General features: G+C 37.6%; 1 protein-coding gene, 1 long non-coding RNA gene and 1 pseudogene across 2 annotated transcripts; 1 reads left to right on the top strand and 2 right to left on the bottom strand.

The window, feature by feature from the left end:
* Nucleotides 1-7156: 7156 nt before the first annotated feature.
* On the top strand, nucleotides 7157-9271 carry LOC142642314 (uncharacterized). The gene is made up of 3 exons (XR_012845637.1): nucleotides 7157-7459; nucleotides 7791-7907; nucleotides 8923-9271. It is a non-coding gene; the product is annotated as an uncharacterized LOC142642314 (long non-coding RNA).
* A 700-nt stretch (nucleotides 9272-9971) lies between these two features.
* On the bottom strand, nucleotides 9972-13328 carry LOC142642005 (uncharacterized). Its single transcript, XM_075816352.1, has 5 exons — nucleotides 12064-13328; nucleotides 11821-11976; nucleotides 11578-11733; nucleotides 10369-10469; nucleotides 9972-10238 (listed from the first exon to the last, which is right to left on the bottom strand). Exons 1-5 carry the CDS (start codon nucleotides 12071-12073, stop codon nucleotides 10218-10220), a joined length of 444 nt encoding a protein of 147 aa, XP_075672467.1. The 5' UTR covers nucleotides 12074-13328; the 3' UTR covers nucleotides 9972-10217.
* Nucleotides 12083-14314, bottom strand: LOC142644362 (protein FAR1-RELATED SEQUENCE 5-like; annotated as a pseudogene).
* Nucleotides 14315-21549: the final 7235 nt, after the last annotated feature.

Raw genomic sequence — 21549 nt, 5'->3', positions numbered from 1 at the left:
GATTATGGAACTATCTCCTCTGAGGACGGTGAAGGAAGTGCAAAGCTTGACAGGGAAGATAGCAGCCTTAAACAGGTTCGTATCAAGAGCGACGGATAAGTGTCTCCCTTTCTTCAGAACACTAAGGAGATCTTTCGAGTGGACGGAATAATGCCAAAAGGCATTTGAAGAGTTGAAGGCATATCTTTCTGCCTCGCCATTGCTTAGTCCGTCCACGCCAGGGGAGGAATTATTCCTGTACCTTGCCGTGTCATTAGCAGCGGTAAATGCAGCTCTCATCAGAGAGGAAGGGAAGATACAAAAGCCCGTGTACTTTATCAGCCGGGCGCTGAGAGGAGCAGAAGAAAGATACCTACGGATGGAGAAACTCGCTTTCGCTCTTGTGACTGCAGCTCGGAAGCTCAAGCCCTATTTTCAAGCACATACCATAAAAGTCCTGACGGATCAGCCCTTGCGGAGAGCAATGAACAATCCTGAAACTGCAGGGCGGATGGCTTTGTGGGCTATCGAGCTGAGTGAGTACGATATCCAGTACCAGCCACGAACGGCCGTGAAAGGATAGATACTGGCAGACTTCATTGTGGAATTCACTACACCTGAGGAGCAGGGGGCAAAAGAGACACCCACATGAAAAATTCACACAGATGGATCTTCTAACAAGCATGCAGGAGGAATCGGGGTTGTACTCCACACCCCGGAAGAAGATAAGATCGAATGCATGATCCGTCTGGAGTTCACCACTACAAATAACAAAGCAGAGTATGAGGCCCTGGTGGCAGGATTGGAGCTTGCGATAGCGGCTGGGGCTAGGAAGGCGATGGTCTACTCCGATTCTCAAATCGTAGTTAGTCAAGTTAATGGGAGCTATGATTGTAGGAATGAACGAATGAGAAGGTACCTCGGGGAAGTGAAGGGTCAAACGAGTGACCTCCAATTCACGATAGTTCAGATCCCAAGAGAAGAGAACCAAGAGGCGGATCGACTCGCAAAGGCTCCTTCGACCGTACCTATGATCCCCCAGAACAGGTATTGTCCTTCATCCAACATTCATCGCTATTAGACAATGTTAGAATGCAGAAAGTAAGTGCTAAAGACAATTGGACGGCTCCAATTATGACGTACCTCAAAAGCGGCAAGCTGCCAGATAGCAAAGAAGACGCAAGGAAATTGAAGGTTAAGGCTGCCCGGTTCATCCTGATTAAAGACGTCCTCTACAAAAGAGGATTCTCCCAACCATACCTAAGATGCCTTGGCCGTGAGGAAGCAGACTACGTGATGAGGGAGGTTCATGAAGGAATTTGTGGGAACCACTCTGGATCAAGGTCTCTTGTGCACAAGCTGCTCCGAACGGGTTACTACTGGCCGACAATGCAAAAGGATGCCCAGGTGTACGTCAGAGCCTGCGACAAGTGTCAACGGTTTGGCAATCTCATTAGATGGCCAACGGAGGAACTCACACCTATGACGGCTCCATAGCCGTTCGCACAATGGGGATTGGACATCATGGGTCCATTCCCAACAGCAGTAAGGCAACTGAAGTTTTTGGTGGTTGGTATTGACTACTTCACCAAATGGGTGGAGGCAGAAGCTCTTGCTACTATCACGGAAAAAAACATTCGCAGCTTTGTATGGAAAAGTATTATTTGCAGATATGGGATTCCAAGAGTGCTCGTTTCAGACAACGGGAAGTAATTCGACAACGATGCATTCCGGGACTTTTGCTCTCAGCTGGGAATCAAAAATCACTACTCGTCACCCGCCCACCCACAGGCCAACGGACAAGTTGAAGTCACGAACCGGTCCTTGTTAAAGATTATCAAGACTCGGCTCGAGGGGGCAAAGGGCATATGGCCGGACGAACTACCAAGTGTTCTATAGGCGTACAGAACAACGGTAAGAACGCCAACAGGAGAGACACCGTTTCGATTGGCGTATGGCACTAAGGCCCTCATACCGGCAGAAGTAGGATTAACGAGCTACCGCGTGGAAAGCTATGACGAGAGCAAGAATAATGAAGCATTGCGTTTAGAACTTGACCTTGTAGATGAGGTAAGGGCAGCAGCAGCACAGAGACTGGCGCAGTACCAAGACATGATGGCAAAACACTACAACTCCAAGGTCAGGCACCGAGACTTCCAGGTGGGAGATCTGGTATTACGAAAAGTGCTTGGCGCTACGAAGGATGCATCCCTGAGAAAGCTGGGTCCTAACCGGGAAGGACCGTACAGAATTATCTCATGGAATAGGAAAGGAACGTACTACTTGGAGACGTTAGACGGAAGGAAATTGGGCCATCCGTGGAATACAGAGCACCTAAAGAAGTACTACCAGTAGTGCAGCAGGCATCGGACAATGTCTATCGCCTTATTTTCAGTTTAAATTTAAACAGTTATAGTTTTTACTTATTAGAACCCAAGTTTTCTTTTCCATTAACGATATGGTCTGTTGAACTTATATAATGAGAGGAATTTTTATTTAGAAAATATGGAATGCACGGTGTTGAAAATTCTACGAATCCACAAAGTGGACGGATCATCCAAAGGATGAAGATTCTACGAGTCCACAAAGTGGACGGATCATCCAAAGGATGAAGATTCTACAAAGTCCACAAAGTGGACGGATCATCCAAAGGATGAAAATTCCACAAAGTCCACAAAGTGGACGGATCATCCATAGGATGGATATTCTACAAGTCCACAAAGTGGATGGATCATCCAAAGGATGAAGATTCTACAAAGTCCACAAAGTGGACGGATCATCCAAAGGATGAAAATTCCACAAAGTGGATGGATCATCCATAGGATGGAAATTCTACAAGTCCAAAAAGTGGACGGATCATCCATAGGATGAAAATTCTACAAGTCCACAAAGTGGACGGATCATCCAAAGGATGAAAATTCTACGAGTCCACAAGGTGGACGGATCATCTCGAAGCACATAGAATGCGCTAAGTCCATATCATGGACGGATCAACTAAGAGCTACATAAATACACCAAATAAAAAAGCAAAATTCAACGAAAGTGGACGGATAGTCTGAAACATACTGAACAAATCATGCATAGTACAAAAACGTCAGGTCCAAATATGGACGGGTTACCCAAGGGGTATCACTGACACAGTAGAGTTCAATAAAAAAGTCTAATACTTAGCAAAAAGAGTTGAATAAAAGACAAAAAATAAAATTGTTCCGTATCACTACAAATTACATCAGTCTTGAACTGTGACGGTTTCTTCAAAGCCTTCGGGCAACGGTTGGTGAGAATCAGCGACAGTGGGCTCTTCTGCGGCTTTAGCAACCCCGTCATTACCTAGAACCTCACCAAAAATTTCCTCTATCCCTTCAGAGTCGACGGGGTGAGCAGGGGTTTGGGCCTCGACATATATAGTTATGTGAGCTAAGTCCAGATCAGGGAATGATGCCTTCACCTGACGGATGCAGTCATCGAACCCGTCGCTAAAAGAAGAACCAAGCTCCATTAGAAGCGCGTCGGAGTCACGATACTCTCTGATGACATCAACTTTAGCTTGACGGATGTTGTTGTCATGAGCTTTCACTGTCTTCCTAAGCAGCTCCACCTCCTTTTCTAAGTTCTCCCGAGCCTGCTCGGAGAGCGTCAGCTTCTGCTCATGACGGACCCTCCACAACTTCAGCTCGTCCAATTCTTCTACCGTCGCCTTTGCCTTCGCACGTACTCGTTCAAGGGCTCTCTCCTGGGCCATGCAACGGTCTGACAAGCCCTTGGCCATTAGCACCCCCTGCCAGAGTTCGGATAGAAATAAGTTCAACAGGGAAAGGAACGAGACGGGGTCAAAATGACGGAATGAGCCTATGACGGACACTAACCTAAGTTAAGCTGAACAGACATGTCTCGCCCATGGCTTCGGTGGCATGATTTCCAAGGTCTTCATAGTCGTCATCAGTTATAATAGAACCAATACAACAGATAGCGTATTGGGGGTCTTCACGAAGCAGGACAGGGGGCTTCTCCTTGACGGCGTCTGGGTTAGTCATCAAGCCCTTACCCTTACCAATCCTAAGCTTGGGAGGCTGTTTCACCATGTCGGACCCCTGGCCGGCTGGTAGCCCCGTCACAAGTCTCTACTTTTTGGAATGACGGTCCCATCTTTCAGAGGACAGTCTTTTAGGGGCCGTATGTGACGGATCCATAGTTGAAGCGTCGCCCCCTTGTTTCTTTTTCACTACCCGCAATTTAATAGCCCGTCTCCTGGCATCTTCCATTTCTACAAAAGAAGATGATTAAAAAAGAGACTACATAAAATAAGGATATTGACGGAAGGATTCCAGAACTTACGTTTGCGGACACCAGTATCGTATCGGCGAGCGACGGACGTAGGTTCATGACCGTCACAGTACCAGTGTAACGTGTCCAATGTGACGAGCTTTGACCAGGTCCTTTCAGACAACTTAGTCTTTTGAAAAATTTTCTCCAGAAAGCCGAACTGTTTGGTTGAAATAGGTGGACGGTCCCTTGCTGTTAAAAAAAAAAACAAAAAAGGTGTGTTAAAAGTAAACCCATAAAAAACGGGTGACGGTTGACAAGTAGACGAACTTGTACCAGACGGGGGCATTATCCCCCATGTTTTATCTACTGGCATGTATTCGTCATCACCTGGATGACACATCCAATTATCTCCTCAAAGGAAGAAGTAACGACCCTTCCAGTTACGGTTGGAGTCAGGGGTCTCGGATACTAGCCTAAGTACCGGACTCCTCGGTACAAAGCTGTACATGCCCCTTGATTTTGTAATTTCGGACGGAAGGTAGCAATGGAAAAATTCCTCCACCGTTAACCGTCTAGCTCTGTCGGACATCACACCGTACAATACCTCGACGCTCAGGAAAACCCTCCAGCGTTCGAAGATATCTGGGTGACGGCCAGACCCAAGTACTGGAGGAGACGACGATGCAAAGCACTCAGGGGAAAACGGAGACCAGCTTTTAGCATTTGCTCATAGACCCCGACGTCTTCGAGACCGTAGTAATAGCATTTTTCTAATTTAAATGGTAGACGGATGGATATGGTGTCGGGTATTTGGTACTTTTGCCTCAGCGTGTTGAAGTGCGCTGACTTGATGGTTGACACAAAGTCGTTCACCGTCCACAGAGGGAGCAGGACGAACTCCCTGAAGCCATCAGGACCTATGACGGATTGGACCGGTGGGTCGATACCATCTAGGTTGTCGGTCGAGTCATACTCTGACCCGTCCCCATTCTGCCCTTCATCTTTCTCATGGGAAGGAGAGCTAGCTGACGGTTCCCTCTCCCCGCTGGAGGTGTCTTGGTCTACTTGACCTGACGGGAACACCTCTTCGTAACCCGCTCCTTCGCGGGCATAAGACTAACTACTTGATGCCTCACTAGACATTTGACACCTACATATGACGGGTAAAGGAAGCCTAAGGCTCTAGATTTGTACCGACGACGGGACAAACAAGAAAAATAAGGAGTAAAACATTGTATAAGAATAACTTACAAGCAGATGACGAGAAAAACACGACGAAGAAGTTATCAGCACGTTGTTTCTCGGTTTCTCAAAAGAGATGGTTTCTCTCTGAAATAGGTTGACGGTTGCGCTCTGAACAGCATACAATTTTCTAGAAAGTGTGAAAGTGAATACGGTGGGTGATATATATAGAGGGAGCAGCGCGGTAAACGAAGAGACGCCTTGATTCCAGCAAACAACCATTGAAATCCCCCCACGTGTCCCTGAGCATTTATGATAGCATTCCAGCCTGTCCGACAGAAACTCTAACCGTCATTCCATGAAACCTGCTTGGGAGAGATGACGGTATCATGGAATGAGGGGGCAACTGATTTAGGATAAAATCAACATGACGGTGCCACCACGAAATTGTTACGATAGGGTGACGGGTTATATGACCAAGGTGGACGGAAGCGCAGTGGACGGGCGAGTAGAGTACATGCGTATAATTTCTCCTGTTCGTTCTCCGGGCTACCTCGAATTACGCTATATGATTGGGGTTGACGTGGCCTTGATTGTAATTCACGCCAACATATATACGAAGAATTCTTGCACTATACGTTAGCCTTGATTGGAGGAATTTTATAAGGAAAAGAATTCTTGGAGGTATAAAAGGAAAGAACTTGGTAATCAAGGGATGGAAGTCAACTTCACGCCTCTATAAATACATCAAAACCCCCATAACTCGAGGTACGCACAATTGACTCAACTCTGGCACTATAGGGTTGTAAAGAAATTCTAACTTGACATTCGGAGGGTTTTTGGCCGGCACCACACCGGTGCTCTCTTTTAGGTTTCTTTGTTTTCTCTTTGCAGGTGTTGACACGGGTTGGAGAGTGCTTGCAACTTATTGGTGATTTTTTCGGCATCATCAATAGGTGTGAGCTTGGAGAGTTTCCCCATGGGAGCAAAGCAAAAAGATCATTCACTGCAACCAATTGAAGTAAAAGAAAGAAAAAGGAATTGAGAGGAAAAGCAAAAGTTCCTTTTTTTTTTTTCTTTTTCTTATTTACAGTTTTCAATTAATTCTCTGTTTTATTGTTATGAAGTAAAAGAAAGAAAAAGGAATTGAGAGGAAAAGCAAAAGTTCCTTTTTTCTTTTTTTTCTTTTTTTTTCTTTTTTACAGTTTTCAATTAATCTCTCTGTTTTATTGTTATGAAGTAAAAGAAAGAAAAAGGAATTGAGAGGAAAAGCAAAAGTTCCTTTTTTCTTTTTTTTCTTTTTTTTTTCTTTTTTACAGTTTTCAATTAATCTCTCTGTTTTATTGTTATGAAGTAAAAGAAAGAAAAAGGAATTGAGAGGAAAAGCAAAAGTTCCTTTTTTTTTTTTTTTTTTACAATTTTCAATTAATCTCTCTGTTTTATTGTTATGAGGTACTGCTGAAGAGGAGGCGAGGCGAGGACTCAAGAAGTTGTTTGTTGGGTACGAGAAAGTATACTATGTTTCAGTATTACCAGGTCAGTATCCATTTTGGTGTTTCCTATCCAATAAGTGACTGACACCTGTTCCTAAAAACCACGTCAGATTACCCATTAATCCAAACAAAATTACCATCTTGACCCTGAAATTTTTTCAAAAGCCCGCCCACCGATTCCTCTCTCTCCTTCTTCAGTTTCTTGATTTTTGAAATCTAATTTTCAAATCCACTTACTCTTTCTCTAGTTCTCCTCTCCCTCTCTCAGCTCTCTCTCTCTCTCACCCACACTCCATTCCACCTGCAACTACAAGCTTCCATTTCCTCACCGCACCACTCTCCCTAACCTCCAGTTCCGACCACCACAAACCCTGACAGCCACTGCCCAGTGTCTCCGCCAGCACAACATTGCTGAACATCGTCGGTTCCGACAAGTTCGGCCTTTGTATCGTTAAAAACCCCCAAACTCTTCTTTTCTAGCATCACCACCCAACACCGGAAGCTTTCTTGCTGCTTTCAACACCCGATGTCACAATAAGGTTTTTATTTTTCCTCTTGTTCTGTTTCTTTTTTGTATTTTTCACACTTTTTTGTATGCTTTTTTCTTCTCAAAATTACACGTTTAAACAAACAAAAGAAAATCCAGATGAACGTTTGAGTGTAGAAAGGAAACCTGTACCTGTTTGATAAAATGTCTCAATGAACATGGATGCACTCCTTTGTTCTTAACCCGTACCTGTACCTGTACCTGTTTTTTTTTTTTTTTTTTGGATCCTAGATTAAAGTTGGGTTTTTTGTTATAGTTTCATATGTAGAAACACGAAGCTTCTCTCTTTGTGTGACAAATAGTTTGCTGCCTTCATTTTGCAGATGATTGCTTTGCAGATATGTTAATTAAAATCTTGGTCTTGCTGTGAAGGTTGTTGAATGCAGTATATGTGGTTTCCCTAATCTCATACTTCGTTTTGCCTTCATTGAGTTTTGAAGGTACTTTGAAGTTGTGGTGTATTCAATTATTTTTTATGGTAATGAAATATGATAGTTTTACATGATCAATTGCTATGTTGGTTATGCAAAGGTGCAAAGGCTACTTTTAGATGCTTGGATTCTACCTTGTGAAGGTTCTGCCTTCTAAAATGGTTAGATTTACATGATGATATAAATTTTCTGATACCTAATGGTTGAAATTTTGGTCTTGAACAAGTTCATTCGAAGTGTATGAATTCATTAATATTTGGAGAAAAGCTCTTGAAGTGGGCTCTAGTGGTTTTCTTAGCATCACTGCTAGATTTTCATGATGAATTGATGATATGAATTTGTGATTGGATCCATTCAGGAATTGCTATGGCCATCCTTACAATTTGTTTTTACATAAAAAGCCAGGCACCTTTCATGTTAGAAGGAAAAAATGGTCCCTTACTTTGTAGCTGCTTTCATTTTAAACTTGCAGAGTTATTTATGATCAAAATTAATTTCTTTTTATTACATTAGGTTGTTAAATGTTTGTTGATTTAGTTATTGATAGATATGTGGAGTTGACAGAGAAGCTAGATTATTCATCTGTTGTGGCCTTACTTTTGTTCAGCCTCATTCTAGCAATATTCCAAGCTTTTAATGGTTGCTACTTTACTAATTGCATTTGTGACAACACATATCTTGTACCTAAACTTTTATAGACTTGATTATGGTAACGTATTTTCCAAACAGTCTCCCTCTATTGAATAATGCTCTAGTGACATTATTAATATTAAAAATTATTTGTACTGCTATGTCAAATATGTCATCTTAAACTTCATTGCATAAGGCTTTGTTGCTCTGCCAGAATTTTTAGAGTTTCCATGTTGACTCTACAAGAATGCTTCTTGAAAGTACCTCAATGTCTCACTTGAGTCAACTATAACTGTAAACTTTTTATTTTAGAGGAAAAAACAAAAACTTTAACATGTTACATGTGCTTTTGGTTATTTATTTATTTGCTAATATTGTGTTTCTTTTGTTTTAGGACCCTACTACAAGATTTTGAAGCATGATGGATAGCATTTTTGGACAAGATTTTTTATTGCAATTGGCACAGCTGGGGGACAACATTTTGGACCAATATTTTTGGATAACATATTTGGCTTGGACAACTTTTTAGATAGCATAGCTGAAAATTTAGACAATTGGTTACTCAACTTGTAGCAATTGTTTTGGAAAATTGTTGTAACTACTGAAGTTAACATGATGGATTCTTTGTATTAGTAGCTTCTAGTTAAATAAGTTGGACTTGTTCAGCAACTTTCATTAGTATGTAACATGATGGATTTTTTGTACGTAACATTTGTATTAGTAACTTCTACTGAAGTTAACATGATGGATCCATTTTACCAATGTTATAATATTGAACTCATATTAGTAAGTTGGACTTGTTCAGCAACTTTCATTCCATTATACCAATGTTAAAAGGGGGGGCTCATATCAATAAGTAAAGAGAAATTTACATACATTTGAGATCATTGTAAACTTCAATGGTTATTATCCATCTAAGAATATTATACATAAAAATGAGTTTGAACTTGACGGTTCAAGCAAATAGCATGACTACCTATTTAGATGTATTTTGCAATAATTGTATTTCACTTCCACTTTCTAAAAATGTTCAATTCTTCAACAATGTATAAGTATTCACTTCTTCCCAAAGTCACAAAAGACAATGGACAATTGACCAAGTCGGGTATTGGAAACTAGCAGTATTCAACAATAATGCTCTTTAGTTGCAAAAGCCACTAGCTATTTGCAAATGCCCTTTGTAAGGTTAATTTAAACAAAAGAAAATGAAAACTCCAAATTCATCTCCACAACTATTTGCAAATTGTCCAAATAGGAGGACATGTAAAAATATTCATCCACAACTGTCTTATTTAAAGATGAACTTATAGAAATGAACTTTACCATCACATAAAAATATGCATCATTTTCATATATAATTTGTGTTAGACTAGAAGCTACTCAAAATGCAAATATAGAATCTAACATGTGTGTTCAAAAGAGTTGTTACAAAAGGTATCAACTATCCAAATTGTTAGATATCCCATCTAAAAAGTAGTTGTATGTTGACCAAAAATACTGTCCACTAGTTGTGCTGTGCAGTTTACTATTCAAAAAAGTTCTCCTTTATATTCAGAATCTTGTGCATAAAACTGTGCAGATTGCTACTCAAAAAGCTGTCCAAAAGTTCTCCATTATATTCAGAATCTTGTGCATATGACTGTGCAGTTTGCTATTCAAAAAACTGTCCAAAAAAGCTTTCCGTTATATTCAGAATCTTGTGGTTGAGTCCTGGAAAAAAAAAAGTACATGTTAAAAGCCACTTTTTCCCTACTACTGTAAAAAGTTTAAAAAACAATACATGTTAAAAGGCATTTTTTTTTTCTCCCTAATGTAAAAAGTTTAAAGTAACATAATGTACCTGGCTGAAGGGTGATATTAATGTATTTTCTTGAAGCATTCTTGTATAACTAAACATGGGATTGAACAACTCTGGGGAAAAGGATGATGATTGAACACCTCCTAAGAAAAAGAGGAAATAGTAACAAATAGTTAAACTTAACAAGCAAAGCTAAGGAAAAAAAAAAAGATTAAAAAGAGGAAATATTAACAAATGGTTAAACTTAACAAGCAAAGCTAGGGGAATCTTCCTCATCTTTTGTGTGGAGACTTTGCCGTGATAATTTGCCTACTTTCCTTACTCTAAAAACTAGGGGAATTCATGTAGATAGCTCTTGCCCCCTATGTGCTGAGGATGAGGAATCTTCCTCTCATTTAATGCTTTTTTGCACCTTTGCCAGGGCAGTTTGGCATGGCACACCCCTGGCTATCCACACAACTGATCTTAGGAATATTTCAGTGCAGCAATGGCTTGGGCAAATTCTCTTAAGACATAAGAATTTGGATCAAGATAATATGAAGTACCTGCAAGGGATTTTTACTACCTTGTGGTCTATTTGGACACATAGGAACTTGGTGGTTCATGAAGGGAAACAACCTAACCCTTTAGAAGTCATTCTAATAGTCCAATCTCTTGTTTGCAGGTATGCAGAAGCTTTTGGCTGCTGCTCTACACCAGTTCATAGGAGTGGTGTTCAGTCCAAGAGGGTTTAAATTCCATGTGGCTCTTGGCAGCTCATAGTCAAAGTGGCTAGTGCTAGATTAAAAAGAATGAATAGAGCTGGGTATGCGTTTGAGGACAAGACTACTCATGGAAATTCCATTCTGCAACCTATTCCAGTCATCATCCAGTGAGCAATGCTAGAGGCAGCACTCAAAGCTAGGAAATTGGGTTTCAAACACATTGTCTCTCAGTGATTGTAGGAGGGCTGTGCAGGTCAACAACTACAGAACCACTGCTAGTTGGCAAGAGAAGAGCCTCATGTCTAATTGGTCTTATCTCTTAGCTAATGATTATGTGTATCACTCTATGTTTGTGCCAAAGGTGGTTACTAGCTGTGTTTTTGCTTTAGCTAAGTTGGCAACGAAAATGCCCATCCATAGCTGTTATGTAAATACTAACCTCTTGTAATGTCTCCTTTTTTCTAGAATGGTATCAAAAAAAAAAAAAAACACAAGCAAAGCTAAGCTAAGAAAAAAAAAATGATTAAAATGGTAGTTTTGGATATACCATGTATCATAGAACTAACTTGTGGAGCTTGTGAACTAGTTGCATTTTTTTCACTTCTCATCTTTTCCACTTGAATTTCTTGATTCATTCTTGAAGAGCTAAATATGGGATAAGCAATACGCATCTCCGGGGGAATGAATGATGATTGAACATCTCCTAAGAAAATAAGATATAGTAACAAATGGTTAAACTTAACAAGCAAAGCTAAGAACAAAATGGTTAAAATAGTAGTTTTGAACATACTATGTATCATAGAACTAGCTTGTGGAGCTTGTGAACTAGTTGCATATTTTCCGCTTCTCATCTTTTCCTCTTGAATTTGTTGATGCATTTTTGTAGAGCTAAACATGGGATAAGCAATAGACATCTCCGGGAGAATGAATGATGCTTGAACATCTCCTAAGAAAAAGAAAAAAATAGCAAATGGTTAAACTTGACAAGCAAAGCAAAGAGAAAAAATGACTAAAATAGTAGTTTTGAACATACCGTGTGTCATAGAACTAGCTTATGGAGCTTGGGAACTAGTTGCATCTTTTACACTTCTTCTCATCTTTTTCACTTGAATTTCTTGAAGCATAGAAGTAGATTGTGGAGCTTGTGAAGTTGATGCATCTTTCACCTTTTTTCTTTTCTTTTTCTCCAATTGACTTTTTATTCTAGCATTGGTTATCCCTTTCTTTCTCACATGTGGTGGATCAAGGATTGGTTTCTCCCCATCTAAGTTTGGTTGCACCTCATCATGTGCAAGATCTTGAGGACATTCTTTACCAACATCTTCCACCCCATTTGTAGCCATCATATACTTTTCAAACTCACGTGATAGCTCTCTTAGATTATCCATCATAAATTTTGTCCCACTATCGGTCAATGAAGCCTTATCAAACATATTATATCCCAAATGAGTTAACATGCTCATACGCAAAGTACGACTTGATTTCTCTTTTGGTTGAGAAAAATCATCATGACAACACAATCTCTTTTTTGCATCTTTTGTCCATCTACTTGATATATATGTATCAGGTATCTTGTTCACATTGTTAACAAGAAACACCCTTAAAGCATGGCAACATAACAAGCCCAATGTCTCAAATAACTTGCAATCACTACAAATGGTCAATTCAGACCGGTTAAAATGCACAGTATATACCCTATTACTCATCTCATTATGCAGTGAATATATGAAGTTATTCTCATGATGGTTAGTTTCAACACAACTCAATCCCCCACCTGAATTGAACTCTTCTTCAAACATTTTAAACAAAGTAATAGTATAAACTTTAGCAGCATGACTTAAGATACCTCCATACCTCATTACTTTCGAAGGTACACCATTTTTACAACAAAAATCTTCATTTATTTCATTTTAGCGTATTTCTACTACTTTTTCCTCATAAAATTCAACAACTTGGATAAGTGTCGTGGATGTTTTCATGATTTGATGAAATACACTCTTTGTACTCTCACTTCGTTGGGTAGACTTCATCTTTGCAGAAAAGAAATCTACATTTAAGGCTGGACACCACTTTTCTCGTATTTGGTATAACCTTTAAAGCCATGCATGATCCTTTAAATTATGCTTCTCAATCATACCATTCCAAGTTGACTCAAACTCCATTTCAATTAAACATCCATTTAAGCACTTATTAAATCTTTAATGGAAATCTGGATTACCATAAAGTCCTGGGAGGTTTTGTTGGGCATTTTTACTAATATGCCATGTACAAAGTCTATGACGAGACTTAGAGAAAACCACCTTAATAGCATTTTCCATTGCTTGGTCTTGATCTGTAAAAACAAATTTTGGTTGTCGACCTCCCATTGCTGTCAAAAAAGTCTCAAACAACCAAATAAATGAATCAGTTGTTTCATCCGTTAGAAAGGCACAACCAAATAAAACATTGTTCCAATGATGGTTAATTCCCACAAATGGTGCACATATTAAGTTATACTTATTGGTTCGATAAGTGGTGTCAAAAACAACAACATCCCCAAAACAATCATAATCTAATTTTGATCTACCATCTCTCCAAAAGAAATTTGCCATTCTATTTTCTTGGTCTACTTGCACTGAATAAAAAAACATTGAATCTTCACTTTGTCTATTTTTAAAATGATTAATAACACTTTGCCCATCCCCAGCTTCAATCAATTGTTTTCTTTTAGTGTGCAAGAAGTTATGGCAATCTCTCCTAAGGAACCCAACGTTATTTGCACCACCAAGCTCCTTTGATAAAAATGAGTAAGACTTTGTTACTTTTATGCCTGAGCTAACCATTGTCTCAATTATAGTCCCATGAGTACTTAGCACCTTCCTTCCCGATCTCAAATTACACCTCTCTTCTGGACTTGCAAATTCATGATTGTGTTCATCATTGAAGAGTGAAACACTCCAAATACCAATTTTAACATTAAAACGAATCCTAGCTTGACAACCTATTCTTGTATCTAATTTATTATACTTCTTATAATCACAAGGGTCTTCAAACTCTTTATGACCCTGTTTTGAACACAAAAATTCTCGTTGCCTAAGTACACCATCAGTCTTTCGGTTAACCCATTTTCGAATGCTAAACCCCTTGTTTAAAGCATACTCATTATAGAGATTATATGCTTCTTCTTCAGAACTCACCTGCATTCCAAGTTTAATTTCATAGTGTTCACCCAAATTTACATTCTCATGGTTTTCAATTTTATCATTGTCACCAGCTGTATCAAGAGCATTTTCTGAAAAATCCATTACTAGTCTAGCCTAATCATGAAAAAGAATGTTGAACGAACAAATTGAATGGGCAGAACTCATAATTTTCCATAATAACACAACTATAGACTAAAACTAAGAAAAGAAAAGGGAAAAGATAGATTAAATACCTCAGCGGAGACTCTTAGAAAGAGACTATTTATTGGAATCAATTCCTTTAGTAAACCCAAATAGAACAAAAGAATCACATCCCTGCACCAGTGCCAAATTGAAAGAGATACGGATCAGTTTCAATACCCTGTTTCTTCAACTCTTTGTTTCACAAAAGCTGGGATATATATAAAAAATAAACTTCCTATTTAGGCTATCACATATACAGCATGTTTCAGGTTCTTATTCCCATTTATCCCCTTTTCACACTCAAATGTGTCTTTGCTTTTCTTTTTCTTCTTTTTTTTTTAATTTTATTTTGGTGATAAGTAAAAAAAAAAAAAAACCATCTGTATTTGCAAATAAATTAATAAAAAGAAACTAAAAAAACTATCTCCTTTCCAAACTCAAATGTGCCTCTGCCTTTCTTTTTGGGGTGTCTCTGCCTTTCTTTTTTGGGTGATAATTGATAAGTGAAAAAAACCATTCCGTAGTTGCAAACAAATAAAACTAAAATGAAAAAGAAGATGTGAATAGGTATGAAAGGAAGTAGATGAAAAGAAATATTACCCCTTTGCGGCGGATTCTCGAAATCGGCGATGGACTTGCGATGCTCAATTTGGGGTTTTCAAAGGATTCAACTTCCAGTCTCGTAGGACCTGCGATGCTTGGCAGTGGCTGTGTTTGGCAGCAAAATCCTGGTTGAGAGAAAGAACTCCAATCTCGTTGGATGCTCGGCAGTGGCTATGTTTGGCAGCAAAATTCGGAGTTGAAAGAAAGAAAGGAGAAGGAGCACTTGAGAGAGAGAAAAGGGAGAGGGAGAGGGAGAGGGAGAGGGAGCACTTGAGAGACTGTGAAAGACAAATGGGTTTTGGAATTTCAGGTTTAGTAAGCGAGGGAGAAAGTGGCGCGATTCGACATTTTTTTAGGGATAAAATGGTCTTTGATTTGGTTCACTACAACAGGCTGATGTGGGTTTTTTGGGACAGGTGTTGATAATTTATTGGTTAGGAAACACCAAAGGAGATGCTGAGTTGGAATTACTGAAACATAGTATACTTTCTCGTTGGGTACACTAGTTTACAAATCCAATCCCATAGCTGTATTTTAGTGGAAGACCTTGTGCTTGCCTTTTTGAGTCAAAAAAAAAAAAAAAAATTAAAGGCCCTTTTGAGTCTTTGAAATTTGAATAGTTTTAGATTTCCTGTGATGAACAAAGTTTTTCTCTAAATTACTTTGAAAAGAAACTCTTTAAACTTCTTATTCAACTCTTTTTTAGGTTAAAATTTTAAAAATCTAACCATTAAATTTCATTTTTCCTTATGTTTTTATTCTTAATATGCATATCAAATTTTGATTAAATTGAATGTTATTTACTATTTGATCAATGAACTTATTTTTTAAGCACAATTTTAGATCATCAAAAATTAAAATTTTAACATTTATCTGATGGCAAAACAATAAATCTTTAATTTTCTCAATTTTTTCAAGCATGAAGGATATAATAAGAACATACAATCTAACGATTAAATTTTCAAAATTCACACTCAATATAAAAATATATGAGAAGTTTGTAGAGTTTCTCTCCAAACTAGTTTGGGGAGAAATTTTATTCCACATCAAGCCCAAATAATTTTTTACAAAACAAATTTTTTTACTGGGTTTTATTTTAATCTATCTTCACTTTTTTTATTTACCAATAATCACTTATCACATTACTAGTTTGTAAATTGATTTGTGATTTTAGAATTTTATATTTTCTACCTTAAGTTTACCTATTGAAAATGAGAAGTAATAGTCCATAATTTTTTCACAATAATTTTTTTTAAAGAAAATTTTTGCAAAAAATCTTAAATGGTAAATCGTTACTGATTTTAATTTAAACCCATTGCTGAAATTAATTTTCTTTTACCCAATAACAACTTACCACTTAGAATTTGTTGTGAAAAAAATATCATTTCTTATTAAAAATAATTAAATATTTTTTGAAAAATTTCATATTTGTTTTAGTATAAAAATTTACTGACTTATTTTACATAACCACATTTCAAAATATAGACAGAAAAGCAATTATGTAATTTTGGATTCTCTAAAACTTCAAACTCTTACCCCATAATTTCAGGTTTTTTCCTCCTCTAAACACTACCACCTCACATCGCCATTATCTTCATTGATCCTCCAATTTATTCTACAATTTTGTTTCTTTGACACTTCTTTTTTTCTCTCTTTTTTTTAAGGGAAAAGTTTGGTGCTACAATGGCTACAACTCAATTCTATATATTTTTATTTAATGTGAATTTTAATAAATATATTATTGGATTAATTTTTTTTATATTCTACATGCTTGCAAAATTTCTAAAAAATTAAAAATTAATAGCTATATTATCACATGTTTAATTATAATATTTTTAGTAGAAAATTATGCATATAAATATGTTTATGGATCGAATAATAAATAATATTTAATTGATACGAAATTAGGCATATATGTTAATAATATAAAGAATATGCAATCCGATTATTAGATTTAAAAAAAATGTAATAATATTATTATTTTTAGTTATAACTAAATTTGTAACTAAATATTGTCTCTTCTTTTTCTTTTTTTTAAAATAAAAATAAATTGAAGAAACTTTCTTCCTTTTGATTTTTTTTTTTTGTTGAGACTCTTCCTTCTGAATCTTTGATTCTTGTGTGGCAGACAAACTAAATTATTAATTAATCTCTCTTCCTTTTTTGTCCGCCGCATTTTCGCTTCCTCAATTAATTATTCTTCTTTTAAATGTTTAATTGATTTTGAGTGGCTGCCAGGTGCCGTCCACTTCAATTTCCTCCCATCTCATGTTTTAATTCATTTAATGTTTATTAATTCTTCGAAAAATTAAGTTATTAATTAATTTGGTGATCCATGTCATGATAACTAATAAGTTAGAGCATTTGCATCGAAAGTGTTAAAATAGATGGTTGTGGTTGTGGAATGTTAAGAGAAATAAATGATTAAAAAAATTAAGAAAATTAAATATTTTAGTAAAATAGAGTTTAAAATAAATAATATGATGTGAGTGTTGAAAAAGTGGTTAGATAAAGTAGAAAATGTAAGTTTTTATACTAAACTAAATAATAATTTTTGCATAGCCTGATGTGAATATTCTAAGTTTAAGTGTATACGGATCTAATTGGTTATCTGCTATGATAAGGAAGGCAACAGTGTCGAGGCAACTACAAGGGATGATGCCTTGGCAACAGTGTCGAGACAACTACAAGGGATAATGTCTTGTAGTGGAGGGTAAGTATGTGTCGTCTTCTTAGGCAACAGTGTCGAGGCAACTACAAGGAATAATGTCTTGGCAATAGTATCGAGACAACTACAAAGGATAATGCCTTGTCGTGGAGGGTAAGCATGTGTCATCTTCTTAGGCAACAGTGTCGAGGCAACTACAAGGGATAATGGAGGGTAAGCATGTCTCATCTTCTTTTTACAGATGATAGTCTACTTTTTTTGTTAGGCAAATACATCAAAATGCCACCATCTTTTGGACATACTTGGAAAATAAGAAGCTAAATTTGGTCAAGAAATTAATAGACAAAAAAGAAAAGTTGTTTTTCAGTCGGAATACTAGGTCTGAAGTGAAAAAAGAGATTTGCAATATTTTAGGGGCTTTAAGTTATGTCAAGCTGTGAAAAGTATCCAAGGTTACCAATGGTGGGTAGTAAATCTAAAGTTGGCAGTTTTAAAGAGCTTCAAGAGCGTATAGCTAAATGTATGATGGGGTGGAAGAAGAAATATATTTCTAAGGCAGTTAGGTTGGGTAAAAGAATAAAGACCATTGCACAAGCTAAAGCAATTTATCCCATAAATATCTTTCAAATTCTAAAAGATTTTATATGATAATATAGACTCCATCCTAGCTAAATAGTAATGGGTAGACTTGATATCCAAAAAAAAAAGTGATGGGGTAGACTTGGAGTGAAAAAAAAAAATCATTGGATCAGGTGAAGTAAGTTGTGCAACTCGAAAATAAAAGAGGTGTGGGATTTTGGGATGTCAATAGTTTTAGAAAAAAACATTAAATCTAACCAAAATTAAACTACATTTACAAGAAATAATATTTATAGAAATTAAATATAACAAAGTCACTATGGTAAAAAATAGTCTATTACTATACCCTCACAATCACTCTACTCTCTAATGATAATTCCCACACCAGTACAACATAGGTCTTTGAATAGCTATGGGATATAGCCTCACTCAAGAAAAAGAAATGTGGGAAATGGCTGACATGTCTTAGAGAATGAAAGAAAAAGTAAAAAAAGATGAAAAGTAGGAATTTGGGGTGGGGCACTTGTATGGCTACGTATTGGAGGAGGGGCGAAGTTTTTCTCACAGGGGGGTGGGTCTTAGAGCATTAGCAGCTGGAGATGCAAAAAAGTTCTATTTTGCATCTTCAAAAACTTACTTTATCTATTTTACCATTTTATTTTACAACTCTTCCAATATCTCAGTTTCTATTTTTACATCCAACTGATTAAAATAATATAAATTTTATTCTTTCTCTCTCTTCCTTTTTATCTATTTTTTTCCAATCTGCTACTACCAACCAAAGTCTTCCTCTCCTCTCAGTGCTCCCAGCAACCAACTCCATACCACAGCCCAGTAACAAAAGTCATTCCTTCCAAAATCCACTAAATCTATCTATACCAAAAAATCAACAAGAATCCAGGCCCAAAACAAATATAGCAAAATCACAACATACCCATTCCAAAATCACACAAAACCAACAAAACAAAATTACAACAAACCCAAATCAAATCATCCAAAACTACAGAACCCGCTGCCGCCGCACCACTACAACAAACCCAGCGCCGCTAACAACTACCTACAACTAAAGCTCAGCCACCACCGAAACACCAAAATCAACCAACAAAACCTATTGCCAATCCACACCATTGAAACACAAAACCAACCAAAAACCCAAACACACCATCAAAACCCAAGCCAAAATGCCCAATCTCCACACGATTCAACCCAAGCCACCACACCCACAACTTCAGTAACCCACAACCACCGAGAAAGCCACTGATTTAAATCCACAGAAATCACCGCCAACCCACGCCGCCCGCCACCGATTCAAGTCCCAGGCCTAAAACCAAAGCCCAACTCCATCGATTCAAGCCCTAGCCTCGAAACCAAAGCCCAACGCCACCAAAACCATCAAGAGGAAACCCAAGGCTTAGCCACTGATTCAAAACCCGTCCACCGATTCAAACCTCAACCATCAAAATTTATGCCAAGTACCACCAAATCCACCGAGAGAAAGAGAAACAAAAATAGAAAAGAGAGAGTGAGTCAGAGACGAGAGAGAGAGTAGATATTTTAAATAAAATAACATTTTTTTTACATCCTGTGCTGCAGTTGTGAAAGTTCAATTAGTGTGTAAAACACTAATGAATGTTTAGACTCCCAATTTCAAAATTACCAACACAAGTTTATATACAAACAATATATGTATGGAATGATGAATATAAGCTAAACCCAAATTGGTAAAACACTCTAAACCATAATTAATCACAATCACAGCAGCAATTAAAAAGTAAAGAGTAAGGAAGAAAGATACAAACACAGAGATAACACCGGCACGTGTTATTGAAAAGGAAACAGAAGAACTCGACGAAAAATCTCTCCGTTGCCCTCCAAGCGATGAAATGATCCATTGGAAAATAAATTTGGAGTACACGAATAATAAAAGACCCTCTAAGCCTAGTCAAACCAATGTACTTGAGCCCTCCAAGCTTCTGCTACCAACTAGTTAAGCCTAATCGTGTCTTCTCTAGCTTTCCGGATCCTGTAATAAGTCTATTGCATCAACCAAATGAATTGGTCATCTTTGAATTGCTTCCCAAGCACCAAAATACCTCCTCACTAATATGGGTATGGTGAGATAAGACTTTGGCTAATGAACCTCTCAAGGGTATGTCAATGGAGAGGGTGAGAGTAGAGGAATTTGGAGAATCAAAAGTCTAAGCTTATGGATGAGTCAATCTTGATTTTCTTTAGGGTTTCTCTCTCAAAATTCTCTCTGGGAGCTCTCTACATTTCGTGGATATAAGGGTATTTATAGTAGGGTACGTGAGGAATGTGAAAAGTCATTTTTCTAGAAAACAGGGCATTTTGGCGACTCACTCTCGCAACTAGTACGAGTCACGAGTTAACAGTCAGGCCAGACTGTACTTTATGTCCTGTAGTGCTCCAGCTGTCGTGACCCTTCAGCTTCCTGCATGCTTTGCACGTGTGGCACTTTGGCGACTTGCCAGTCGCGAGATCTAGTCACGAGACTTCTTTGAATGCACACAACTTGAGTTTTCTTCACACTCTCTCACACACAACCCTTACATAATTCACACCTAAATACAAGGTATCTAATTGTTAAAATTACAAGCAAAATTGCACGGAATAAAGCCAACACATGGTTGAATTAATTCAACCTTACAATCTTCCCCTTTCGCTATTTCGTGACAAAACCCTAAAACAGACTCTAGACTTAAAATATGAGGTGGGAACTATTTCCGAAACTCATTCACACCTAACTTTAGATTCCATGAAGCTTTTAAACCATATGGACAAGATACCTGAAAAACAATAACACAACAAGATCATTGTAAGCAAAAACGTTGAGATGCATATGGAGCAAGCATAATGCGATCAAGCAACAAAGAATATAACTATAAAGCATGGCTTGACCGAACAAGAACAATCACTATAAATAGTGACCACAATAATCATTCACACAAGGAATGAACATCTGGACATGCAAGCTAATAAGCTCAATGTAAAGTATTATTTGCATGCCCAGCACTCAATCAATACAAAATACTAAGGTATTTGCATCAAGCCTACAAGATCCAATAAGGGCATAAGAGTAGAGTACTAAAGAAAATGCATACATATTCTAAAAGTACTAAATAGCTACAAAGCAAAGGTACATAAAAGAATAGTTTAAATACACAACATAACCATGAAATATGAACAAAGACCATAGATAATGTAAAACAAAATATTAAGCATATGCTTTTTCTTTCTCTTGCTCTTCAACTTCCAATGCTCCCCCTTTGATCAAAGCTCTTTA

This window comes from Castanea sativa, chromosome 7, assembly GCF_040712315.1.
Source record: "Castanea sativa cultivar Marrone di Chiusa Pesio chromosome 7, ASM4071231v1".
NCBI classification, from domain to species: Eukaryota; Viridiplantae; Streptophyta; class Magnoliopsida; order Fagales; family Fagaceae; genus Castanea; species Castanea sativa.
The sequence above is the reverse complement of the archived record's forward strand: the minus strand, read 5'-3'. Positions and strand labels throughout refer to the sequence as shown.

Bases quoted from the DNA above. Each gene is read 5' to 3' on its own strand.
- LOC142642005 (XM_075816352.1), bottom strand. The intron at 11,734-11,820 runs GTATGTTCAAAA...TTATTTTCTTAG, and splicing joins AGCTAGTTCTATGATACATA to GAGATGTTCAATCATCATTC. The intron at 10,470-11,577 runs GTATATCCAAAA...TCTTTTTCTTAG, and splicing joins AGTTAGTTCTATGATACATG to GAGGTGTTCAATCATCATCC.